The following is a 21,772-nucleotide window of genomic DNA, read 5'->3' on the forward strand; positions in this document are numbered from 1 at the left end:
CCCCACCCCCACGGAAGGAGTGTACTTATCTTTATACTTTGTTGCTTCCCCTTCCTTTAATTCATCTTAATGCCATTCTCTCGGAGACTGCATGTCCCTGAGGGCAGGAATTGAGGAGCGAGGCCAGTGGGCTGGGAGGGCCAGGGTGGAGGGAGGAAATCGGGAACTACCTCTTGGAGATTGTAGCTCCTGGACATCAAGAGGTTGCTGAGGATGGGCTGAGGTCTCTGGTGTATGAACCCCAGGCTCTGCTCTGGGCCGTCCCAAACAGTGAAACCCAACATAAGAGCCCGAGTCACCAGCTGGTGGGATCAGAATGAGGCAAGCAGTGTGAGTGGCCACATCGGGGTGGCCCACCCAGTGGCAGGGCGCGCCTCCTCAAATACTGAAGATGGTCACCGCATGGGAATGTAGCAAGATGGCTCTCAAGCCAGACCTTAAAAAATGGCAGCCACCTTGCCCGCCCTCCGCCCCTTGTGACATACTCACCCGCGGCTGCCGTCTGGTTTGATTTTTCAACCATCCTCCCTCCCGCTGCCTCTGAAAGCAAAACATCTCCGCGATCCCCGAGGCTCGTCCAGTTCTGCGTCTCAGGCAAACTGACCATGAGCTCTGGCGACGGTAATAACTGAAGTTGGATGTTTTCCAACATTTTGGGCCTTTCAAACTTGGGTTCTCAAAAACTCTGCCCCGCCTTCTCTCTCATTCATTCATTCATTCAATCATATTTATCGAGCACTTACTGTGTGCAGAGCACTGTAATAACCGTTTGGGAGCGTATAACAATAAACAGACACATTCCCTGACCACAACAAACTTTCAGTCTAGAGCGGGGAGACAAACATCAATACAAATAAATTAATTACAGATATGTACATAAGTGCTCTGGGGCTGGCGATAACCTCCCACAGACAAGCCCACTAATAATACTTATTATCACAATTATAGTGGCATTTGTTAAGTGCTCATTGTGTGCCAAGCACTTTACTGACCACTGGGGTAGAAACGGGCTAATCAGGTCATTCATTCATTCATTCAATAGTATTTATTGAGCGCTTACTATGTGCAGAGCACTGTACTAAGCACTTGGAATGTACAATTCGGCAACAGATAGTGACAATTCCTGCCCAGTGACGGGCTTACAGTCTAATCGGGGGAGACAGAGGGACAAAAACAAGACAACATAATCACAATAAATAGAATCAAGGGGATGTTCACCTCATTAACAAAATAAATAGGGTAATAAAATATATAAAAATGAGCAAATGAGCACAGTGCTGAGGGGAGGGGAAAGGGAGAGGGGGAGGAGCAGAGGGAAAGGGGGCTTAGCTGAGGGGAGGTGAAGTGGGGGAAGAGGGAGGGAGCAGAGGGCGGAGGGGAGCAGAGAGGGAGCAGAGGGAAAAGGGGAAGCTCAGTCTGGGAAGACCTTTTGGAGGAGGTGAGCTCTCAGTAGCGGTTTGAAGAGGGGAAGAGAGTTAGTTTGGCGGATGCATACCGAGGTTGGAGTTCCTTAGTCTAGATGATCTGAGAAGGTCAGACATAATCCCTGCCCCATGGGGAATTTACAGTCTAAGAGAACAGAAACCAAATCCCCAATTAAGAGATGAGGAAACTTGTAGGTACAGAGATGTTAAGTGCCTTGCCCAAGGTCACACAGCAGGCAGGGAGGAGAGCTGGAATTAGAAGCCAGGTCCTCTGACTCCCAGGCTTGAGCTGGAGTCACGGTAGGCCACAATCCAGCACTCTGGGAGTTAACAACCAGCTCTGGGAAAAGTCAGCATGAAACATGGCGGGGAGGGCACGGGGGTGCTGCCAGTGATCACCACCACCACCACTCTGACACCACTCTGACACTGATGTAGAACTTTCCAGGGGAACAAGCTTGGGTATAAATCTTCCTGTGGGGAACAATGTGCGGTGGAGGGAACGGTCAGTGGGGAAATAGCTGAAGGCAGAGAGCCACATCCTGCCCCTCTGAGCTCACAATGCCCTTCTTCACCGAGCTGGTCAGCAGAAAAATCACTGCTGTTTCCCTTCTATTTCAATCGCCCTGCTGAAAACAATGGAGCTCTCCTACAGCCAATCATCCCCAGTGAACGCAGTGGTTCTCCTCTCCAGCCAATCGTCCCACCCAAAACGGTGGGATTCCTTCCAGCCAGTCAACCCACTGAAAATCACGGTGCCCCCTCGGCGGAGTCATTTTGCCTGCCTTGGGCGCGGCTCGGGGAGGGCATCCTCAGGTTCACTGTTGATGACAGAAACACGAACTGGTTTCCAGAGAAAGTAACGGGGGTATTAGGAATCCAGGATGGCACACGGCCTCCCCCGGAAGCAGGGTGGACTAACAAAAAGAGCTCGGGCCCGGGAATCAGAGGAACTGGGTCCTAATCCTGCCTCTGCCACTGTTGTGTGACCTTGGTCAAGTCACTTCACTTCCGTGTGCCTCAGATAGCCCATCTGGAAAATGGGGATTAAATCTTTCTCCCTCCAACTTAGATCGTGAGCCCCATGTGGGACAGGGATGTGTCCAACCTGATTATCTTATACCTTGTTAATCACTAACGAGTACCACCAAAAACAAAACAAAAAAACTATTGCTGCCTGGCAGAAGTTCTTACTCTGAGAAAGTCCCTTCTTCCTCTACTTAATAAGGAGGTTCAGGCATGCCTTGGTCTGAGGGAGAGTGTTTTGCCAGATTCTGTGACTTCAAAGGTGATCCTTCTTAACTGGTAGATGACAGCCTTTGAACAAAGGGAGTTAGAAAGAGAGGTCAGCACAACAAAGGAAGAAAAATGCAATCCGACAAAGAAGTGGGCAGGGAGCCCGAGGCCAGGATCGCACTGGTTGGCGTATGGCCTGAAATGCACCAAATCTCCTGGAGGAGCATATTAACCGCAGTTAATAAGGGGCAGTGTGGTCTACTGGATAGTGCACAAGCCTGGGAGTCAGAGAGACCTGAGTTCTAATCCCGGCTCTGCCACTTGTCTGCTGTGGGACCGTGGGCAAGTCGCTTCACTTCTCTGTGCCTCAGTTACCTCATCTGTAAAATGGGGATTAACTGTGAGCCTCACGTGGGACAACCTGATGACCCTGTTTCTCCCCCAGCGCTTAGAACAGTGCTCTGCACATAGTAAGCGCTTAACAAATATCAACATTATTATCATTATAATTTTGCACAGTTATGGCAAGATATTAAGAGGGCATGATATTATGCCATCTAATACCCCCAAACTTTCCCCTCTACATTGCTAATTTCCCACAAGTATTTTATTATGAACCATTTTTCATAAATCTACCCAAAAGCCTTCTTGAAACTATTGATAGTTTAAACTTTAAACTTGTATCTATTGATATTTCAATCTACTGATATTTTAAATTTAAACTTCCAGGTGCCACAGTTAGCCTGTGGCCAAGTTGGGACTTGAACTGGATGTCCTAACTGATGCTCAATCCTGTGTTCTTTCCATTAGACCACACTGCCAGTGGTGTTGGGATGTGGGGAAAAAAGTTCGATTTTCTCCCTCTCCTCTTGTTTCATTATTTTGTAAACTTCAATCCTGTCCCTTCCTGGCTTTCATCTTCCAGACGGAAGAGTCTTAATCCTTATAATCCCTGGAAAAGCCTATCCAAAAGGCTTCTTGAATCTATTGATATTTTAAACTTCCTATGGTAAAATCACAATCTCTGTGTGGACCTTCTTTTGTTTTGGTCATATTTTCTCCAAATTTTTAATCCTCAGAATAATTATGGAATCTAATAAGCCCTTACCATGTGCTAAGTAGATATAAGGTTATGAGATCAGACACAGTCCCACAATGGAGGTCACAGATGAGGAAACTGAGGCCTGGAGAGGTTTAGTGACTTGCTCTAGGTCATACGGTTGGCCTGGAGCCAAGCTAGGACTTGAACTGGACCACACTGCCAGTGGTGTTGGGATGTGGAGTGAAAAATTCCAAGTTCTCCTTGTCCACTTGCTTCATTATTTTGTAAACTTCAATCCTGTCTCTTCCCAGCATTCATCTTTCCAAACTCAAGAATCCTAATCCTTATAATCCCAGGAGAAGTCACCCCATCTCTCTGATAATCTTGGTAGCAATAATAATAATAATAACTCTTCTCTGTCCCCTCTCAGAATTCATATTTACTGAGTTGCCTGATGGACACAGAACATTGAACTCTACATTTTTTTAAAGGCACTTGTTAAGCATTTACTATGTACCAGGCACTGTACTAATATGTGCTGGGGTAGATACAGCGCTTAATACAGTGCTTGGCACATAGTAAGTGCTTAACGAATACCATCATCATTATTATTATTATACAAGGTTACTAGGTTGGTCACAGTCCCCGTCCCACATGGGGTTCACAGTCTAAGCAGGGTGTAATCCCCATTTTCCAGTTAAGATAACGGAGGCATAGAGGAAGTGAAGCGACTTGCCCAAGATCACCGAGCAGACAAGTGGCAGGTCTGAGATTAGAACCCAGGTCATGTGACTCCCAGATCCGTGCTCTCTCCACTAGGTCATGCTGCTTCCCACTTCCCCCGCTTTCTCCACCTCATTTTCACCTTAATATTATTTGTTGTGCACTTCCAGAGTACAGAATTGTGTACAAAACACTTACTGAAATAAGAGTTCTGTACTCCTTACTCTGTGCAGAGCCCAGTACTAAGCCCTTGGGAACATCCAAGAGAAGTAAAATCCAGGATCCCGACCCTTAGAGAGCTTCCAATTCAATGGAGGATAAAGTAGACATAAACCAAGGTATAGTTAAAATGAAAAAAAATATATAAATATTAGGTACAAGCAGACAACCAGCTTTACTGTGCCTTTTACAAGGCTAACTGGCTAGAACTTCACAGCAAGGCCTTAGTTGTTATAGGGCCCTTGGCTTGGTTTCCTGATCTCTACTTACTCCTTCCAGCATCCGCGTGACCTTTCTCGGCAGCCATTGCAGACTGACTCTGTTCTGGTCCTGCTCGTTCACGAGGGTCCCCTACAAAGTCTACGCTCCACCAGAGACGGAGAAAAATGAGATGACGCAGAGAGAGGGGTAGGCTGGCTTCCAGTCAGAGCTTGGAGATGAAGTGGGCCTAGCTCCTGGCCAGCTGCCGCCTTTGTTCTTTGATAAGTTTATCTACAGTTTGGCTTGTTTATTGTCCAGCCCTTTAGCCGCGATTGTTCTTGGCAAAGCCAGCTCGAGCCTTTCAAAGTGGCCGGCTGCGTGACCTTAGGCGACTGGGTTTGGTTGTTTGGATCTCAGGTGTTTGGAAAAAAACAAAATCAAAAGTGGCTCTTGGGCAGGGGGTGTCTCTTGGGAGAAACTGCCATGGTTCCTTCCTTCCCCTTCATCGTTTCTGCCCTGCGGGACCCCTTCGTTACAGCTCCAGGCCCGGGGGACTTGAAGAAAGAGCCCTGACTTCTGTCAGGAGCAGCCAAAGCCAAGAGCGAGCGGATCCTGGCTCCGCCAGAGCAGGGAGTCAGAAGACCTTTCCGTCCATCCCAAGCTCTTGGCCTCAGTCCTGTAGCTTCAGTGCCCGGAAACCTCTTTCTTCTGCCCCCACCGAGGGCATACGTCACCTACCTGCTAGCTTCCTTGGTCACCAACGGCCTCCTGTGGATGTTCGTGGGGGTCTCGGGGAGACGAGATGCAAGTCCCCTCTCTTCACCTCCACAGCAACGTCCTCCCTGAGATTGCCGGGCCTCGTCCAGATCGTCCACGCCCCTGAGCTTCGCCAGACCGGCTGGGAATTCAGCGTGGAAGCCAAACGATGCATCTTGGCCTCTCTCCCTTCTCAGTTCTAGCCACCCTCTGGGAGGTGGGGGCCGAGAAAAGTCCTGCCCAAACCCTGCCCCTCTCTCTCCTCCCCCCTAGACTCTGATACCCCTGTGGCACAGGGACAGGGACAGAGCAGATTATCTTGTACCTACCCCAGTGCCTAGCGCAGTGCTTGGCACACACACATCATTCTGCTGCTTCTTCTTCTTCTTATTGGTATTATTGTTATCATTGTTATTAGAAGTAGCATAGCATAATGGATAGAGCCCGGGAGTCCGAAGGTCACGGGTTCTAATCCCTGCTCTGCCACTTGTCTGCTGGGTGACCTTGGGCAGGTCACTTCACTGCTCTGTGCCTCAGTTACCTCATCTGTAAAATGGGGACTGGGACTTTGAGCCCCATGCGGGACAGGGACAATGCCCATCCCTATTAGATTGTATCCTCTCCAGCACTTAGAAGAGTGCCTGGCACATAAGAAGCACTAACAAATACCATAATCATTATTATTATTATTATTGTTAGTATTAAGCAGCGTGGCTCAGTGGAAAGAGCCCGGGCTTGGGAGTCAGAGCTCATGGGTTCGAATCCCAGTTCAGCCACTTGTCAGCTGTGTGACTCTGGACAAGTCACTTCACTTCTCTGTGCCTCAGTTCCCTCATCTGTAAAATGGGGATGAAGACTGTGAACCTCACATGGGACAACCTGATGACCCTGTATCTTCCCCAGCATTTAGAACTGTGCTTTGCACATAGTAAGCGCTTAACAAATACCAACATTACTATTATTATCACTAGGACCTTGCAGGTCTGACAGCAGGGAGCAGCCATGCCCCTGTTCAGGCTGAAAATGACATGTGCTTTCTCCTCCCCATTAGACCATGAACCCCATGTGGGACAAGGGTTATGCCTCATCTGTTTGTACTGTATCTCCCCCAGTTCTTAGTATAGTTCTTGGTTTATTGTAAAAGCTTAACAAGTACAATAATAGTCATAATAATAAAAATAATAATGACAATGATTAGATCCTGTCATTTGCAAGAAGTCCAGCAGTCTCCATTGATAGCTACACAGCTCCCCAGCCCCAATCCCCGTGTCCCTCATCATCCCAGACTAGGCAGTGAATGAATTCAAGCTCCCAGTGACCCAAGCTGAGCTTCTTACAGGGTCTGGTGTCTTACAGAGACACAGGTATCTCTTACACCTTGGCTTCACTAACACTGTACTCTCCTGGTTCTCCTCCTACCTCTCTAGACCGCTCCTTCTCAGTCTCTTTCGCTAGTTTCTCCTCTGCCTCCCACCCGCTGACAGTGGGGGCTCCTCAAGGCTCTGTTCTAGGTCCCCTTCTATTCTCCATCTACACCCACTTCCTTAGAGAACTCTTTCGCTCCAATGACTTCAGCTACCATCCCTACCCAGATGATTCTCCAAACTACGTGTCCAGCCCAGATCTCTCTTCTTCTCTGCAGCCTCACATTTCCTCCTGCCCTCGGGACATCTCTAACTGGATGTCCTGCCAATGCCTCAAACTAAACATGTCCAAAATTGAACCCCTTACCTTCCCACCCTAATCCTTTCCTCCCTCTGCCTTTCCTATCACTGTAATAATAAAAATAAATGTGACATTTGTTAAGCACTTACTGTGTGCCAGTCACTTTACGAAGTGCGGGGGTGGAAACAAGCAAATCAGGTTGGACACAGTCCCTACCCCACATAAGGTTGGGAAGCAGAGTGGCTCAGTGGAAAGAGCATGGGCTTTGGAGTCAGAGGTCATGAGTTCGAATCCCAGCTCTGCCACTTGTCAACTGTGTGACTGTGGGCAAGTCACTTAACTTCTCTGTGCCTCAGTTACCTCATCTGTAAAATGGGGTCTAAGACTGTGAGCCCCATGTGGGACAACCTGATTCCCCTGTGTCTACCCCAGCGCTTAGAACAGTGCTCTGCACATAGTAAGCGCTTAACAAATACCAACATTATTATTATTATAAGGCTCACAGTCTGAATCCCCATGTTTACATATGAGGTAACTGAGGCACAGAGAAGTGAAGGACTTGTCCAAAGTAACACAGCGGACAAGTGGCAGAGCCGGGAGTAGAATCCATGACCATCTGACTCACAGGCCCATTTTCTATCTACTACACCATGCTGACAATACCACTCTCCTCGTTATCTCAGAGGCCTGTACCTTGGCATTATCCTTGCTATTATCAAAGTATTATCCTTGACCCATCTCTTTCATACAATCCACATATTCAATCTGTCACCAAATCCTGTTGGCTCTACCTTTATAACACCATTAAATATGCCTTTTCCTCTCCATCCAAACTGCTATTCCTCTGATCCCAGAACTTATCCTATCCCGCCTTGACTACTGCCATCAGCCTCCTTGCTGACCTCCCTGCCTCCTGTCTCTCCCCACTCCAGTCCATACTTCTTTGGGCTGCCAGGATCATCTTTCTAAAAAAAAATGTTCAGTACACACCTCCCCTCTCAAGAACCTCCAGTGGTTGTCATCCACCTAAACATCAAACCGAAACTCCTTACCACTGACTTTAGAGCACTCAGTCATCTTGTCTCTCCTACCTTACTCTACTGATCTTCTTCCACAACCCAGCCTGCACGCTTTGCTCGTCGAGTGCCCTGATTTCATTTATCTCTCCAACAACCCTTCTCCCACATCTTCCCCCTAGCCAGGAACTCCCTCCTTCCCTCTCCGTACAAGCCACACCACCATTCTTTCCACCTTCGAAGCCTTATTAAAATCACTTCTCCTCCAAGAGGCCTTCCCCAGTTGAGCCCTTTATCCTCGACTTCCTCTCCTTTCTGTGTTTGTCTCTGGACTTGGATCTACACCTTTCGTGCACCCGGTATTCATCCCTCCCTCAGTCCCACAGCACTTATGTACAGATCCATAATTTCTTTATATTAATGCCTGTCTCCCCCACCTGATTGTAAGTTTCCGGTAGACAGGACACATGCCAATCAACTCTGGTGTGTTGTACTCTCTCAAGCACTCAGTACAGTGGTCTGCACACAATAAGCATTCAATAAATACCATTGATTGATTGATTGATTGGTCAGTGGCCCATAATGTGACCCCTGTGCAGGATTTAATTCCGGCACCCAACTTACTTCCTGAATCTAGTGCACATGTACACTCTCTCTCTCTCTCTAACTGCTCGTTATCTCAAGGATCCAAGTTTACTTGTCCTTGTCACACTGTTTTGAACAAGGGCTGGACACAAGACAGCCCTCCAGCTCTCCCCAGGGCCTCTCAGGTGTCCTTCCGAAAGATATGTCACCTGGACCTTTTCTGTTCTATTTTAGGTAAAGAGACTAACAGGAGATGCATTACAAACTCTGGTCTCTGTGAGTTTAAAGAAGCCTGCCAAGTGACATCTTACTGAGAAAATAGAGAGCCAAGAATCTGTCTACCCCTTCCTAACTCTTTTTCTGACTCTCTCTTGACGTAGTGTGACTTAGTGGAAAGAGCACGAGCCTGGGGGTTGAAGGATCTGGGTTCTATTCCTGGTTCCTCCACTTGCCTGCTATGTGACTTTGGGCTGTTTGCCTGCTGTGTGACTTAACAACTCTGTGCCTCAGTTCCTCACCAATAAATTGGGGATTCAATACCTACTCTCTCCCATTGATCAATCGCATTTATAGAGCACTGTGTGCAGAGGACTATACTAAGCGTTTCCGAAAGTACAATAAAACTGAATTGGTATACAGGATCCCCATTCACAAAGAACTTACAGTCTATTGGGGAAGACAGTCATTAAAATAGCAATATGAATAGCTGAAATAGTGGGGTATAAGAATGCATACAAGTGCCCTGAACCTGGGGTATCAAAGTGCTTAAGGGGTAGTCAATCAATCTTATTTACTGAGCACTTACTGTGTGCGGAACACTGTACTAAGGGCTTAGGAGTACAATTCAACAATAAAGAGAGACATTCCCTGCCCACAATGAGGCTATAAATTATTCATTCAATAGGATTTATTGAGCACCTACTGTGTGCAGAACACTGTACTAAGCACTTGGAAAGTACAATAAAACAATAAAGAGAGACAATCCCTGCCCACAGTGGGCTTAAAATTAGAGATATGTATATAAGTGCTGTGGGGCTGGGAGTGGGGGATGAATAAAGGGAGCAAGTCATGGTGACACAAAAGGGAATGGGAGAAGAGGAAAGAAGGGCTTAGACAGGGAAGGTCTTTTGGAGCCAAGTGCAGGGAAGCAGTGCGGCTTACTGGGGAGAGCACAGGTCTGGGAGCCAGAGGTCATGGGTTCTAATCCCGACTCTGCCACTTGTCAGCTGTGTGACTTTGGGCAAGTCACTTAACTTCTTTGTGCCTCAGTTATCTCCTCTGTAAAATGGGGAATAAGGCGGTGAGCCTCACGTGGGACAACGCGATTACCTTGTATCTCCCCTGGTGCTTAGAACAGTGTGTGGCACATTGTAAGCACTTAACAAATATCATTATTATTATTATTAATTCAGGCTCTACCATTTACCTGTTCTGTGACCTTGTGCAAGTCACTTAACTTCCCTGTGCCTCAGTTATCTCATCTGTATAACAGGGACTAAAACTGTGAGCTCCATGTAGACATGGACTGTGGCGAACCTTATCTACCCCAGGGTTTAATACAGTGCCTGATCCATAGTAAGCGCTTAGAAAGTACCATTTTTAAAAAATTGCCTAGTTGTTGCATAGTGGAAGGCAGGTAGGGGAAATGAGGGCTTTGTCACAGAAGGCCCTTTGGAGGAGATGGGATTTCAGGGGTTTGAAGGTGGGGAGAGTTGTGATCTGTCAGATATGAAGGGGGAGAGGAGGTGGGCAAGGGGTCAGCAGTGAGATAGATAATAATAATAATAATAATGTTGGTATTTGTTAAGCATTTACTATGAGCAAAGCACTGGGGTAGATACAGGGTAATCAGGTTGTCCCACGTGAGGGTCACACAATCCCCATTTTACAGATGAGGTAACTGAGGCACAGAGAAGTGAAGTGACTTTCCCACAGTCACACAGCTGCCAAGTGGCAGAGCCGGGATTTGAACCCATGACCTCTGACTCCCAAGCCCGGGCTCTTTCCACTGAGCTAGATGAGATTGAGGCAGAGTGAGTAGGCTGATTGTTTTTTGGCTGGGGGCGGGGGAGAACTGATTAATGTTTTAAACATTTTACTATGTGCCCAGACACTGTACTAAGCACTGGGGCAGATACACGTCAAACAGGTTGAACAGAATCCATGTTCCACATGGTTTCACAGTCTTAATCCCCATTTTACCAAGGAGGAAACTGGAGGCTCAGAGAAGTGAAGTGACTTGCCCATGGTTACACAGCAGATAAGCGGTGGAGCTAGGATTAGAAGCCAAGTCCTTCTGCCTCCTTGGCCCGTGCTCTATCCACTAAGCCAGACTGTTTACAGTAGGCAGGGAAGTGTGGGGCCGGGCTGCAGTAGGGAATCAATATGGTAGGGTGGGAGGGGGAGATGAGCCCCATGTGAGACAGAAACTGTGTCAACCTGATCGTTTTATATCTACTACAGTGTTAGTACAATGCTTGGCACATAGTACTGAACGAATGCCATCATTATTAGTAGTAGTTGTAGCGGTATTTAGTTTCAACGCAGTGTCAACCTTTGCCGACGCCCTTTTAGGTGACCAACAGAAGAGTGAGCGGTGCTTTTACATCCAGAGAACCTACGGGAAACAAGCACTTCAGAAAAGCCACCTCACAGACCAAATCATCCCACCATCCGATCTGCAGAGCAGGGATCTCTTTCCGGATTTCCCAAAACGCACTCTCATTGTAGTTCACTAGCTCCATCTTTTTTGGCGGGGAGGGCTGGGTGGAATGGGGCTGGTCGTGGCGTAATCTGTCAGGAAGAAACCCCAGGCGGGGGGAGCGTTAGCGTTGTTAGCCTCCATCCTTATCACTGCACCTCATTCCCCTCAGCCTCTCCTTAGCCCAGGATGCTCAGCAGCTGGAAATGCAGGGACCTCAGAAGACCAGAAAGGCAGCAAGGTCACACAGCTTCAGAGGGGAACTGGTGGGATAAACTCCCCAGATCCATCCCGCTGCCTCTGGGGAAAGATGGAAAGTGACTGTGGAGGAGGGGGAATAATAATGAGAAGCGGCATGACCTAGTGGCTAATGCATGGGCCCGAGAAGCAGAAGGACCTAGGTTCTAATCCTGGCTCTGCCACTTTTTTGCTGTGAGACCTTGGACAAATCACTTCACTTCTCTGAGCCTCAGCTATCTCATCTGTAAAACTGGGATTAAGAGTGTGAGCCCCATGTGGGAAGGGGACTGTGCCCAACTCGGTTATCTTGTATCTACTCCAGCGCTCAGAACAGTCCTTGGCACACAGTAAGAGCTTAACAAATATAATAATAATAATGATAATAACAATAAGTCTGGAGTTTGTTAAGCATTTACTATATGCCAAGTACTGGACTAAGCTCTGAAGTAGGTTCATGAGAAGCAGCGTGGTCCAGCCTGGGAGTCAGAAAGACTTGGGTTCCCAGCTCTGCCATTTGCATGCTGTGTGACCTTGGGCAACTCACTTTACTTCTCTGGGCCTCAGTTACCTCATCTGTAAAATGGGGATTAAGACTGTGAGCCCCTTGTGGGACAGGGACTGTGTCCAACCTAATTAGTTGATATCTGTACCAGTACTTAGTACTTTGTTTGGCACGTAGTAAGCACTCAACAAATACTATTACAAAAAAAAGAATCAGGTCCCACCTGAGGCTCACAGTCTCAGTAGGAGGGAGAACACATATTGAATCTCCATTCTGCAGATGAGGGAACTGAGGCACAGAGAAGTTAAGTGACTTGCCCAAGTCCATACAGCAGCTTAGTGGCTGACCCAGGATTAGAAGTCAGGTCCTCTGAGTCCCAGGCACGTGCTCTGACCTCTGAACCACACTGCTTTCCTAACGGGGAAGTGGAAACCCCATTGGAAGTGTCGAAAATCCAAGCAAATAGGAGGCCCCCATTAGCTCGGCACATTTATGTAGATTGCCATCCTTCCTTCTGAATAAGTCATGAACCAAACCCAGAAAATCCCCTTGATACGATGCTGTAATTAGATGAGAGAACATCGAGATTGGAATCCATCTGGCTTTTTAATGCTGTCCTCTGCAGCTTGTTTACGATTCTGCCGACTGGAGTCGGGGAATTCCATCACTTATGGGTATAATCATCACTTATAATGGGTGAAATCTTTTGCTACTTGTCTTTTATCTACTTGTCATTATGTTACATCAAGCAACTTAATTTTGACTGGGTAGAACCACGATTTTTGCATCCGAATGTAATCACTGAAAGTGTGGTTCCAAACCAGACCCTCTGCTCCCCGTTTCCTGTCTGGATCTGGAATTGGGTTAGGTTGGAGTCAGGGTTAGGAATTGGGTTCAAAAGAGGCTCGGAGCCGCATTGCCGGAGGCTTCATTATCCTGGATATACTGAAGAATGTCCATCTCATTCATGGTTTGTATCTGCTGTTCCCTTTGTTTGGTGTCCCGGGCCGAGCTCTCCCCCGTCTTTGGCAAGACTTGTGGTTTCGCAGGTACTTTGGGTTTGGGTTTGGGCTTGGGTTTGGGCTTTGACTCTAAGTTCAAGATCTTCTCCAAGTCATCTTCAACCCTGGCAAAAAAGGACAGACAATTCTTAACCAAGGTTGTTGTGGCCCTTTGTAACAGTGTGGACAATCCAGTCCAGCCCTAAGATATTCCTTCTGGCATGTACTGGACATTCTTTCACATATGTGATCATAATTAATCAATTGTATTGATTGAGTGTAGTGTGCAGAGCAATGCAGTAAGCACTAGTGAGAGTACAATGCGACAGAGTTGGTAGACACATTTCCCGCCCTCAACGAGCTCATAGTCTAGAGGGGGAGGCAGATATCAAAATATATAAATAGGGTACAGAAAGATATGCGCATAAGTGGTGTGGGGCTGCAGGTGGGGTAAATATCAAATGCCCAAAGGGTAAAGTGCATACGTGATACAGAAGGGAGAGGAAGTTGGGGAAAAAAGGGCTTTATGGGGAAAGAATTTTGTTTCCTTCCAGGTTCCCCATGCCCTGCTTAATGTCACAGACCCTAAACAACTCTTTAGCGTAGGGCTGATCGGTAGAAGGGGAAGAGGAAGAGGGAAACTTTGATTCCACCTTGCATCCAGGGCCTCAGTGCTGGTTCACTTCTTGACTACTAGGGTCCTGACTTCGAGGATCAAGGGAAGGCACAAATGTTTAACGAAACTCTGGGAAATATATCTCATCTGGCCTCAACTGGCTTCAGAATCGACAGCACTGCCATGACCCGCTCTGAGGACCTTAGAAGTTCCATAAACAATACGTTTCCTGTCAAGCCACCTAAATTCATCCCCTCTCCTCTTCAAGGTACCTAAACTCAATCCCGATCCATCCACGCAGGCCTGAGGCCTCTGCAGCTTTCCTTCACTATGCCCTCCTCGATTTTACATCTGTTCTGGTGACCTATTCATTTTTTCTACTGCTCCAATGCTACTGGTCCCAGAAGCAGCATGGCCTAGAGCACCAGCCTGGGACTCAGGCAACCTGAGTCCTCATCCCGGCTCTGCCACTTGCCTGCTGGGTGACCTTAGGCAAGTCACGTCATTTCTCTGGGCCCCAGTTTTCTCATCTGCAAAATGGGGATCCAATACCTGTTCTCCCCTCATCTTGGAGGGATAGGAACTGTGCCCGACCTGATTATCTTGTATATACCCCAGTGCTTAGTACAGTGCTTGGTACAGAATAAGCACTTAACAGATGCCACGATTATTACTGGGGATCTATTCTGTAAATACTATTTCTGCCTCCTCAGCTCTCCCAGCCCCTTCCCTGCTAGCAACCCCAGCGCTGCCAAGTCGGTCCAAGGGGCTGGATCGAGGCAGGATTGGGGAAGAGCAGGTGATGGCAGAAGAAGGGGAGAAAGTGAAGAGAGGCTTCCACCAGGCTGAAAGGGAAAAAGCACACTAGCTAATTAATGTATCAATCATCAATCACATTGATTGAATGCCTACTATACACAGAGTATGAAACTCTTGGGAGAGTTCAATAGAGTTAGCAGACATGATCCTGCCCTCAAGAAGCTGACAATCTAGCAGGACTGATGGATAAGAAATTAATTTACAGATAGGAGAAACAGTGGATATGAAAATAAGTGAGGGCTCAGATAATAGGGTAAGCAAATCGATACGTACAGAAGCGATACAAATGTCTATAAATCCAAAGTGCACAGCTGGCCCAGAAGTGCTGAGGTAGAGGTGGGGGGGTTATAGAAGCAGCGTGGTTTCGTGGAAAGAGCACAGGCTGGGGAGTCAGAGGTTGTGGGTTCTAATTCCGGCCTCTACCACTTATTGTCAGCTGTGAGACTTTGGGCGAGTCACTTAACTTCTCTGTGCCTCAGTTACTTCATCTGGAAAATGGAGATTAAGACTGTGAGCCCCATGTGGGACAACCTGATAACCCTGTATCTCCCCCAGCACTTAGAACAGTGCTTGGCACATAGTAAGCCCTTGACAAATACCATCAATATTATTATAGCCTGGAGAGATGAGAAAGCAGGGGAGAGGAGATGGTCCTGAAGCAGATGTGATTTAAAAATAGCTTAGAAGGTGGCGAGAACTGTGGTGGGCTGGATGTGGAGGGAAAGGGAGTTCCTCGTCAAACGAAGGATGTGGTCAAGGGGTCAAAGCAGAGGTACGGTGGACAACACAGAGGACAAGGAGGAGGGAAAGAGCTGATGGGGTGCCATAAAAGTAATGGTTTGGCATCGCTGTTTGATGTGAAGAGGAATGAGCAAGCTTTGATGGTTTCTGAAGAGTGGGTACGCACTTGTAGAAGAACGTTTTAGAACAATCACCAGGACAGCTGAGGAAAATATGGAACGGAGAAGGGAGAGGTGAGCAGCAACGAGGAGGTGGGTGCAACAGTCAATTCAAGATATGACAAGTTCCTGGAACAGAGTGCTGGCCATTCAGATGGAGGAAAAGGGTGGATTCTGAAAATGTTGCGGGGGTGGAAAAACAACAGGATTTATGGCAATGAAGAGAAGAACTAAAAGAAAGGGAGGAGTAATGTATTATTTCATGGATAAGAAGCAGTTTTGCCTAATAGAAAAAGCAAGGTCCTGGGAGTCAGAGGACCTGGGTTCTAATTTCAGGTCCACCACTAACCTGCTCTGTGACCTTGGGCAAGTCCCTTAATTTCTCTGTGCTTCAGTTTCCTCATCAGCAAGTTGGGGATTCAATACCTATTCTCTCCCCTACTTAGACTGTGAGCTCCATGTGGGACTTGATTACTTGTATCTACTGCAGAGCTCAGTACAGTGCATAGCACATAGTTAGAGCTCAACAAGGAGCAATGTAATTATTATTGTTATCATTCTTCTTATTATTGTGGCTTTTATAAGGCGTGGAGGGGGACGGTGTTGTCAACTCTGATGGGAAAACAAGGTGGAGGAGAGGGTTTGAGAGGGAAGATGAGGAGTTCCATTTTAGACATATTCTCTGGAGGGAGAAGGGAATGCATAACTGGAGCAGAGATAATAATAATTGTGGTATTTGTTAAGTGTTTAGTATGTGCCAGACACTGTACTAAGCGCTGGGGTGGATACAAGCAAATCAGGTTGGACACAGTCCCTTTCCCACGTGAGGCTCACAGTTTCAATCCCCATTTTACCGATGAGGTAACTGAAGCACAGAGAAGTGAAGTGATAAATCACGGGCCTGGGAGTCAGGAGGTCATGGGTTCTAATCCCAGCTCCACCACATGTCTGCTGTGTGACCTTGGGCAAGTCATTTCACATCTCTGTGCCTCAGTTACCTCATCTGTAAAATGGGATTGAAACCGTGAGCCCCAAGTGGGAGAGGGACTGTGTCCAACCTGATTAGAGTGTATCCACCCCAGTGCTTAGTACAGTGCCTGGCACATAGTAAGTGCTTAACCATCATCATTATTGTTATTAATGAGCTTACAGTCTAGAGAGAGAAACATTAGTATAAATAAATAAATTATGGATATGTACACGAGTGCTATGGGGCTGGGCGGGGGGAATGAATAAACTGAGCATGTCAGGACAATGCAGATGGGAGGAGGAGAAGAGGAAAGGAAGACTTAGCCAGGGAAGGCCTCTGGAAGGAGACGGGTCTTCGGTAAGGATCTGAAGGTCGGGGAGAATAAATTGTCTTTCGGATTTGAGGAGGGAGGGTGTTCCAAGCCAGAAGCAGGACGTGGGCGTGAGGTTGGTGGCGAGATAGATGAGACCGAGTTAAAGTGAGAAGGTTAGCACTAGATGGAGCGAAGTGTGTGGGCTGGGTTGTAGTAGGAGAGTAGCAAGGTGAGGTAGGTGGGGGCAAGGTGGCTGAGTGCTTTGAAGTCAGTGGTGAGGGCTTTTTGTTTGATGTGGAGGTGGATAAGCAACCACTGGAGTTTTTTGAGGAGCAGGGTGACATGTCCCGAACATTTTTGTAGAAAACCATCAGGGCAGCAGAGTGGAGAATGGACTGGAGTGATGAGAGACAGGAGGCTGGGGTCAGCAAGGAGGCTGATAGAGTAATCGAGGCGGGATAGGATAAGTGACTGGATTAACATGATAGCAGTTTGGATGGAGAATAAAGGGTGGGTTATGGCCATGTTGTGAAGGTGGAAGTGACAGGACTTAGTGATGGACTGAATATGTAGATTGAATATGAAAGAGAGAGGAGTCAAGGATAATGTCAAGGTAACAGGATTGTGAGGCAGAAAGGATGGTGGTGCCGTCAACAGTGATGGGAAAGTCATGGGGAGGACAGGGTCGGCGTGGGAAGATAAGTTCCATTTTAGACATATTAAGTTTGACGTGACAATAGAGACGTCTTAAAGGCAGGAGGAAATGTGAGACTGCAGAGAGAGAGAAAGAGATCAGAGCTGGAGATGTAGGTTTGGGTATCGTCCGCACTGAGGTGGTAGTTGAAGCCAAAGCGAGTGGGTGTAGATGAAGAATAAAAAGGGACCCAGAACTGAACCTTGAGGGACCACCACAGTTAGGGGGTGGGAGGCAGAGGAGGAGCCCACAAAAGAGACTGAGAATGAGTGGCCACAGAGATGAGAGGAGAACCAGGAGAGGACAGTGTCCGTGAAGCTTAAGCTGGATGATGTTACCAGGAGATGGGGGTGGTAGTTAGTGTCGAAGGCAGCTGAGAGGTCCGAAAGGAATAGGACGGAGCAGAGGCTGTTGGATTTGGAAAGAAGGAGATCCTAATCCTAATCCTTCTCGACCTCTCAGCTGCCTTCGACACTGTCGACCACCTCCTTCTCCTGGAAACGTTTTCCAACTTTGGCTTCACTATCCTCTCCTGATTCTACTCTTAGCCCTCTGGCTATTCATTCTCAGTGGCCCGCACAGGCTCCTCCTCTGCCTCCCGGCCCCTAACTGTGGGGTCCCTCAAGGTTCAGTTCTGGATCCCCATCTACACCCACTCCCTTGGAGAACTCATTCACTTCCAAGGCTTCGACTACCACCTCTCTGCAGATGACACCCAAATCTACATCTCCAGCCCTGATCTCTCTCCCCCTCTGCAGTCTCGCATTTCCTCCTGCCTTCAAGACATCTCTACTTGGAATCCCTTCCGTCACCTCAAGCTTAACATGTCCAAAACAGAACTCCTTATCTTCCCACCCAAACCCTCCTAACTTTCCCCATCACTGTAGATGGCACTACCATGTTTCCTGTCTCACAAATCCATAATCTTGACATTATCCTTGACTTCTTTCTCTCATTCAACCCATATACTCAATCCATCAGTAAATCTTGTCAGTCTCACCTTCACAAAATCATTAAAATCCACCCTTTCCTCTCCATCCAAACTGCTACCATATTAATCCAATCGCGCATCCTATCCCTCCGTGATAACCCTATCAGCCTCCTTGCTGACTTCCCTGCCTCCTGTCTCTCGTCACTCCAGTCCTTACTTCACTCTGCTGCCTCAATCATTTCTGTACAAAAATGTTCAGGACATGTCATCCTGTTCCTCAAAAAAGTCCAGTCGTTGCTCATCCTTCTCCATAACAAAGAAATACTCCTCACCATTAGTAATAATAATTAATAATTATGCTACTATGTGCCATAATTCTAAGCACTGTTTTAAGCCCTGGGGAAGATTCAAGTTGTCAGGTTGGACACAGTCCCTGTCCCACATAGGGCTCTCGCTCTTACTCCCCATTTTACAGATAAGGTAACTGAGGCCCAGAGAAGTGAAGTGACTTGTCCAAGGTCACACAGCACACAAGTGGAGAAGCCAGGATAAGAACCCATTACCAGATTTTCAGGTCTTGCTCTATCCACTAAGCCACACCAAAGAACTCAATCTCATTACCCCCTCCCACCTCACCTTGTTACTCTCCATCTTTAATCCAGCCCACACACTTCACTCCTCTAATGTCAACCTTTCCTCTTCTTCATTCCCCTCTGCGTCTTTCAGACTTGCTCCCTTTGCTTCTCTCCCCCCCCCCCCCGCCCCCAGCCCCCAAGCACTTATATACATATCTGTCATTTATTTATTTGCATTGATGTCTGTCTCCCCCGGCTGTGGGCTGTAAGCTCGTTGTGGGCACGGAATGTGTCTGTTTTTTATTGTACTCTCCTAAATGCTTAGTACAATGCTCTGCACACAGTAAGCGTTCAATAAATACGACTGAATGAATAAGATCATTGGTGACCTTTGAGAGGGTGGTTTCTGTGGAGTGAAGGGGACAGGAGTCAGATTGGAAGGGGTTGAGGAGTGAACTGGAAGAGAGGAATTTGAGACAGTAGACAACTCATTCAAGGAGCTTGGAGAGGAATGATAGGAGGGAGAAGGGGCGATAACTGGAGGGAGCCATGGGGTCAAGAGAGGGTTCTTTTAGGATAGAGGAGACATGGGCACGTTCGAAAGCAGTGGGGAAGAAGCCATGGGAGAGCAAACATTTGAAGATGGCAGTTAGGAAGGGAATAATAATAATAATAATGATGTTGGTATTTGTTAAGCGCTTACTATGTGCCGAGCACTGTTCTAAGCACTGGAATAGACACAAGGGAATCAGGTTGTCCTACGTGGGGCTCACAGTCTTAATCCCCATTTTACAGATGAGGTAACTGAGGCACCGAGAAGTTAAGTGACTTGCCCAAAGTCACACGGCTGACAAGTGGCCGAGCTGGGATTCGAACCCGTGACCTCTGACTCCAAAGCCCGTGCTCTTTCCACTGAGCCACGCTGCTTCTCTATAATAAAGGTGGTATTTGTTAAGCGCTTACTATGTGCAAAGCACTGTTCTAAGCGCTGAGGGGATATAAGGTGTCAGCTTGTTCCACGTGGGGCTCACAGTTTTAATCCCCATTTTACAGGTGAGGGAACTGAGGCACAGAGAAGGGAAATGACTTGCCCAAAGTTACATAGCTGGCAAGCGGCGGAGCCGGGATTAGAACCCATGACCTCTGACTCCCAAGCCTGGGCTCTTTCCACTGAGCCACGCTGCTTATAAAGAAGGGAGGGGGCAAGTGTTTTGATAATGTGAGAAGGAATGGGGTTGGATGCTCAGGTGGAGGGGGTGGATTTTGAGAGAAGGCAAAAAATTGCCCCTAGAGATAATGCTAGGAAAGATGAGATAGTTGAAGAAGGGGCAGCAACAGGGAGGGACTTGGAAAGGGCAGGGGAGATTTTAGGGAGCTTCTGAGGAGGGAGTTTAACATCTGCAACAACTGGTGAGGGCGATGTGAATGGGTGTTAATAAGGAGAGAGAAATAATTTTGCCAGGCAGAGTTAAAGCACGCAAGGATAAACTTGAAGTGGATGAAGTTGCCCTGATATCTAGATTTCCAGCAGCAGCAGCAGCCTGTGGCTCATGGACAAGAGTGAAGGAGGCAGACCATGGAGGTGATCCAGGGTTGTGGGTTAATGTACAAGATTGACCAAGGGATAGGGGAATGAATGAGTTGAGTTCAGTGAGAGGATGGTGTCGAAAGCATCAGTTTGGTCATCAATAGGAGGTAGTTTGGATATGGAGGCTAAATAGGGCATGTTGAGTTTAGAAAACTGGATGGGGTCCAAAGATTGGAGGCCTCTGTGGGGGAACAGCACACATTTGTGGGGAGGAGGTGAGTGTGGGAAAGAAGGCAGGTAAGGAAGTTGTGGTCGGGTAGAGGGTTTTCAGAGTTGGAGAGGGTAGAGATTAATTAGTGACCTTGGAGATAGTGGTCTCTGTGGAGCAAGGGGGCTACAAAGCAGATCAATATTTAGAGGGACAAGAAGAGAGTTGGAAGAAAGAAATGGAAGCAGTTGGTGGAGGAGAGACTCACCCTGAGTCACAAAGGAAACTGAAACACCCTCTTCCTCCTGAGTTCCAGGTCTGGAAATTCCCAAGACTCTGGGCAGGGAGCAGCACAGTGACTAAGGTTAAGCTCTCACTCAGCAGCTGCCAGAGCTCAGAGGTAACTCCTACCCTCAATGGGGGACCCAGAACTGAGTACTGAGGGACTCTCACAAGTTAGGGGTTGGGAGGCCAAGGAGGAGCCTGGGAAAGAGACCGAGAATGGGCAGCCAGGGACAGAGGAAAATCAGGAGAGGACAGTGTCAGTGAAGCCAAGGTTGGATAATGTTTCCAGGAGAAATGGGTGGCCCACAGTGCTGAAGGCAGCTGAAAGGTCAAGAAGGATTAGGATGGAGTAGAGGCCATTGGATCTGGCAAGAAGATCATTGGTGACCTTCGAGAGGGCAGTTCTAGGGGAGTGAAGGGGGCAGGAGCCAGACTAGAGGGGGTCAAGGTGAGAAATGGAGGAGAAGAATTTGAGACAGCCAGTGGAGACAACTCCCTCAAGGAGTAGGGAGATTGGGCGATAAATTCTAATACCAACCTACTCTCTGTACCCAATCTCACCTATCTCACCACCAACCCCTTGCCCGCATCTTCCCTCCGGCCTGGAACTCCTTCCCCCTTCA

The 21,772-nt window shown here is 47.6% G+C and overlaps 1 protein-coding gene across 3 annotated transcripts in view; it reads right to left on the reverse strand.

The window, feature by feature from the left end:
- The window catches only part of HS1BP3 (HCLS1 binding protein 3), a 102,070-nt gene that overhangs the window by 16,819 nt on the left and 63,479 nt on the right, over positions 1 to 21,772 (reverse strand). For 2 of the 3 annotated variants that reach the window (XM_029071860.1, XM_029071862.2), the window contains one exon: positions 12,898 to 13,436. The exons of the other annotated variant lie outside the window; for it this stretch is intronic. In XM_029071860.1, coding sequence (XP_028927693.1) covers positions 13,205 to 13,436 — 232 coding nt within the window. In that variant the 3' untranslated portion in view covers positions 12,898 to 13,204. Of the gene's footprint in view, positions 1 to 12,897; positions 13,437 to 21,772 lie in introns of those variants that run through there. 3 annotated transcript variants of the gene reach the window in all.

This window comes from Ornithorhynchus anatinus, chromosome 9, assembly GCF_004115215.2.
Source record: "Ornithorhynchus anatinus isolate Pmale09 chromosome 9, mOrnAna1.pri.v4, whole genome shotgun sequence".
Taxonomy (NCBI): Eukaryota; Metazoa; Chordata; class Mammalia; order Monotremata; family Ornithorhynchidae; genus Ornithorhynchus; species Ornithorhynchus anatinus.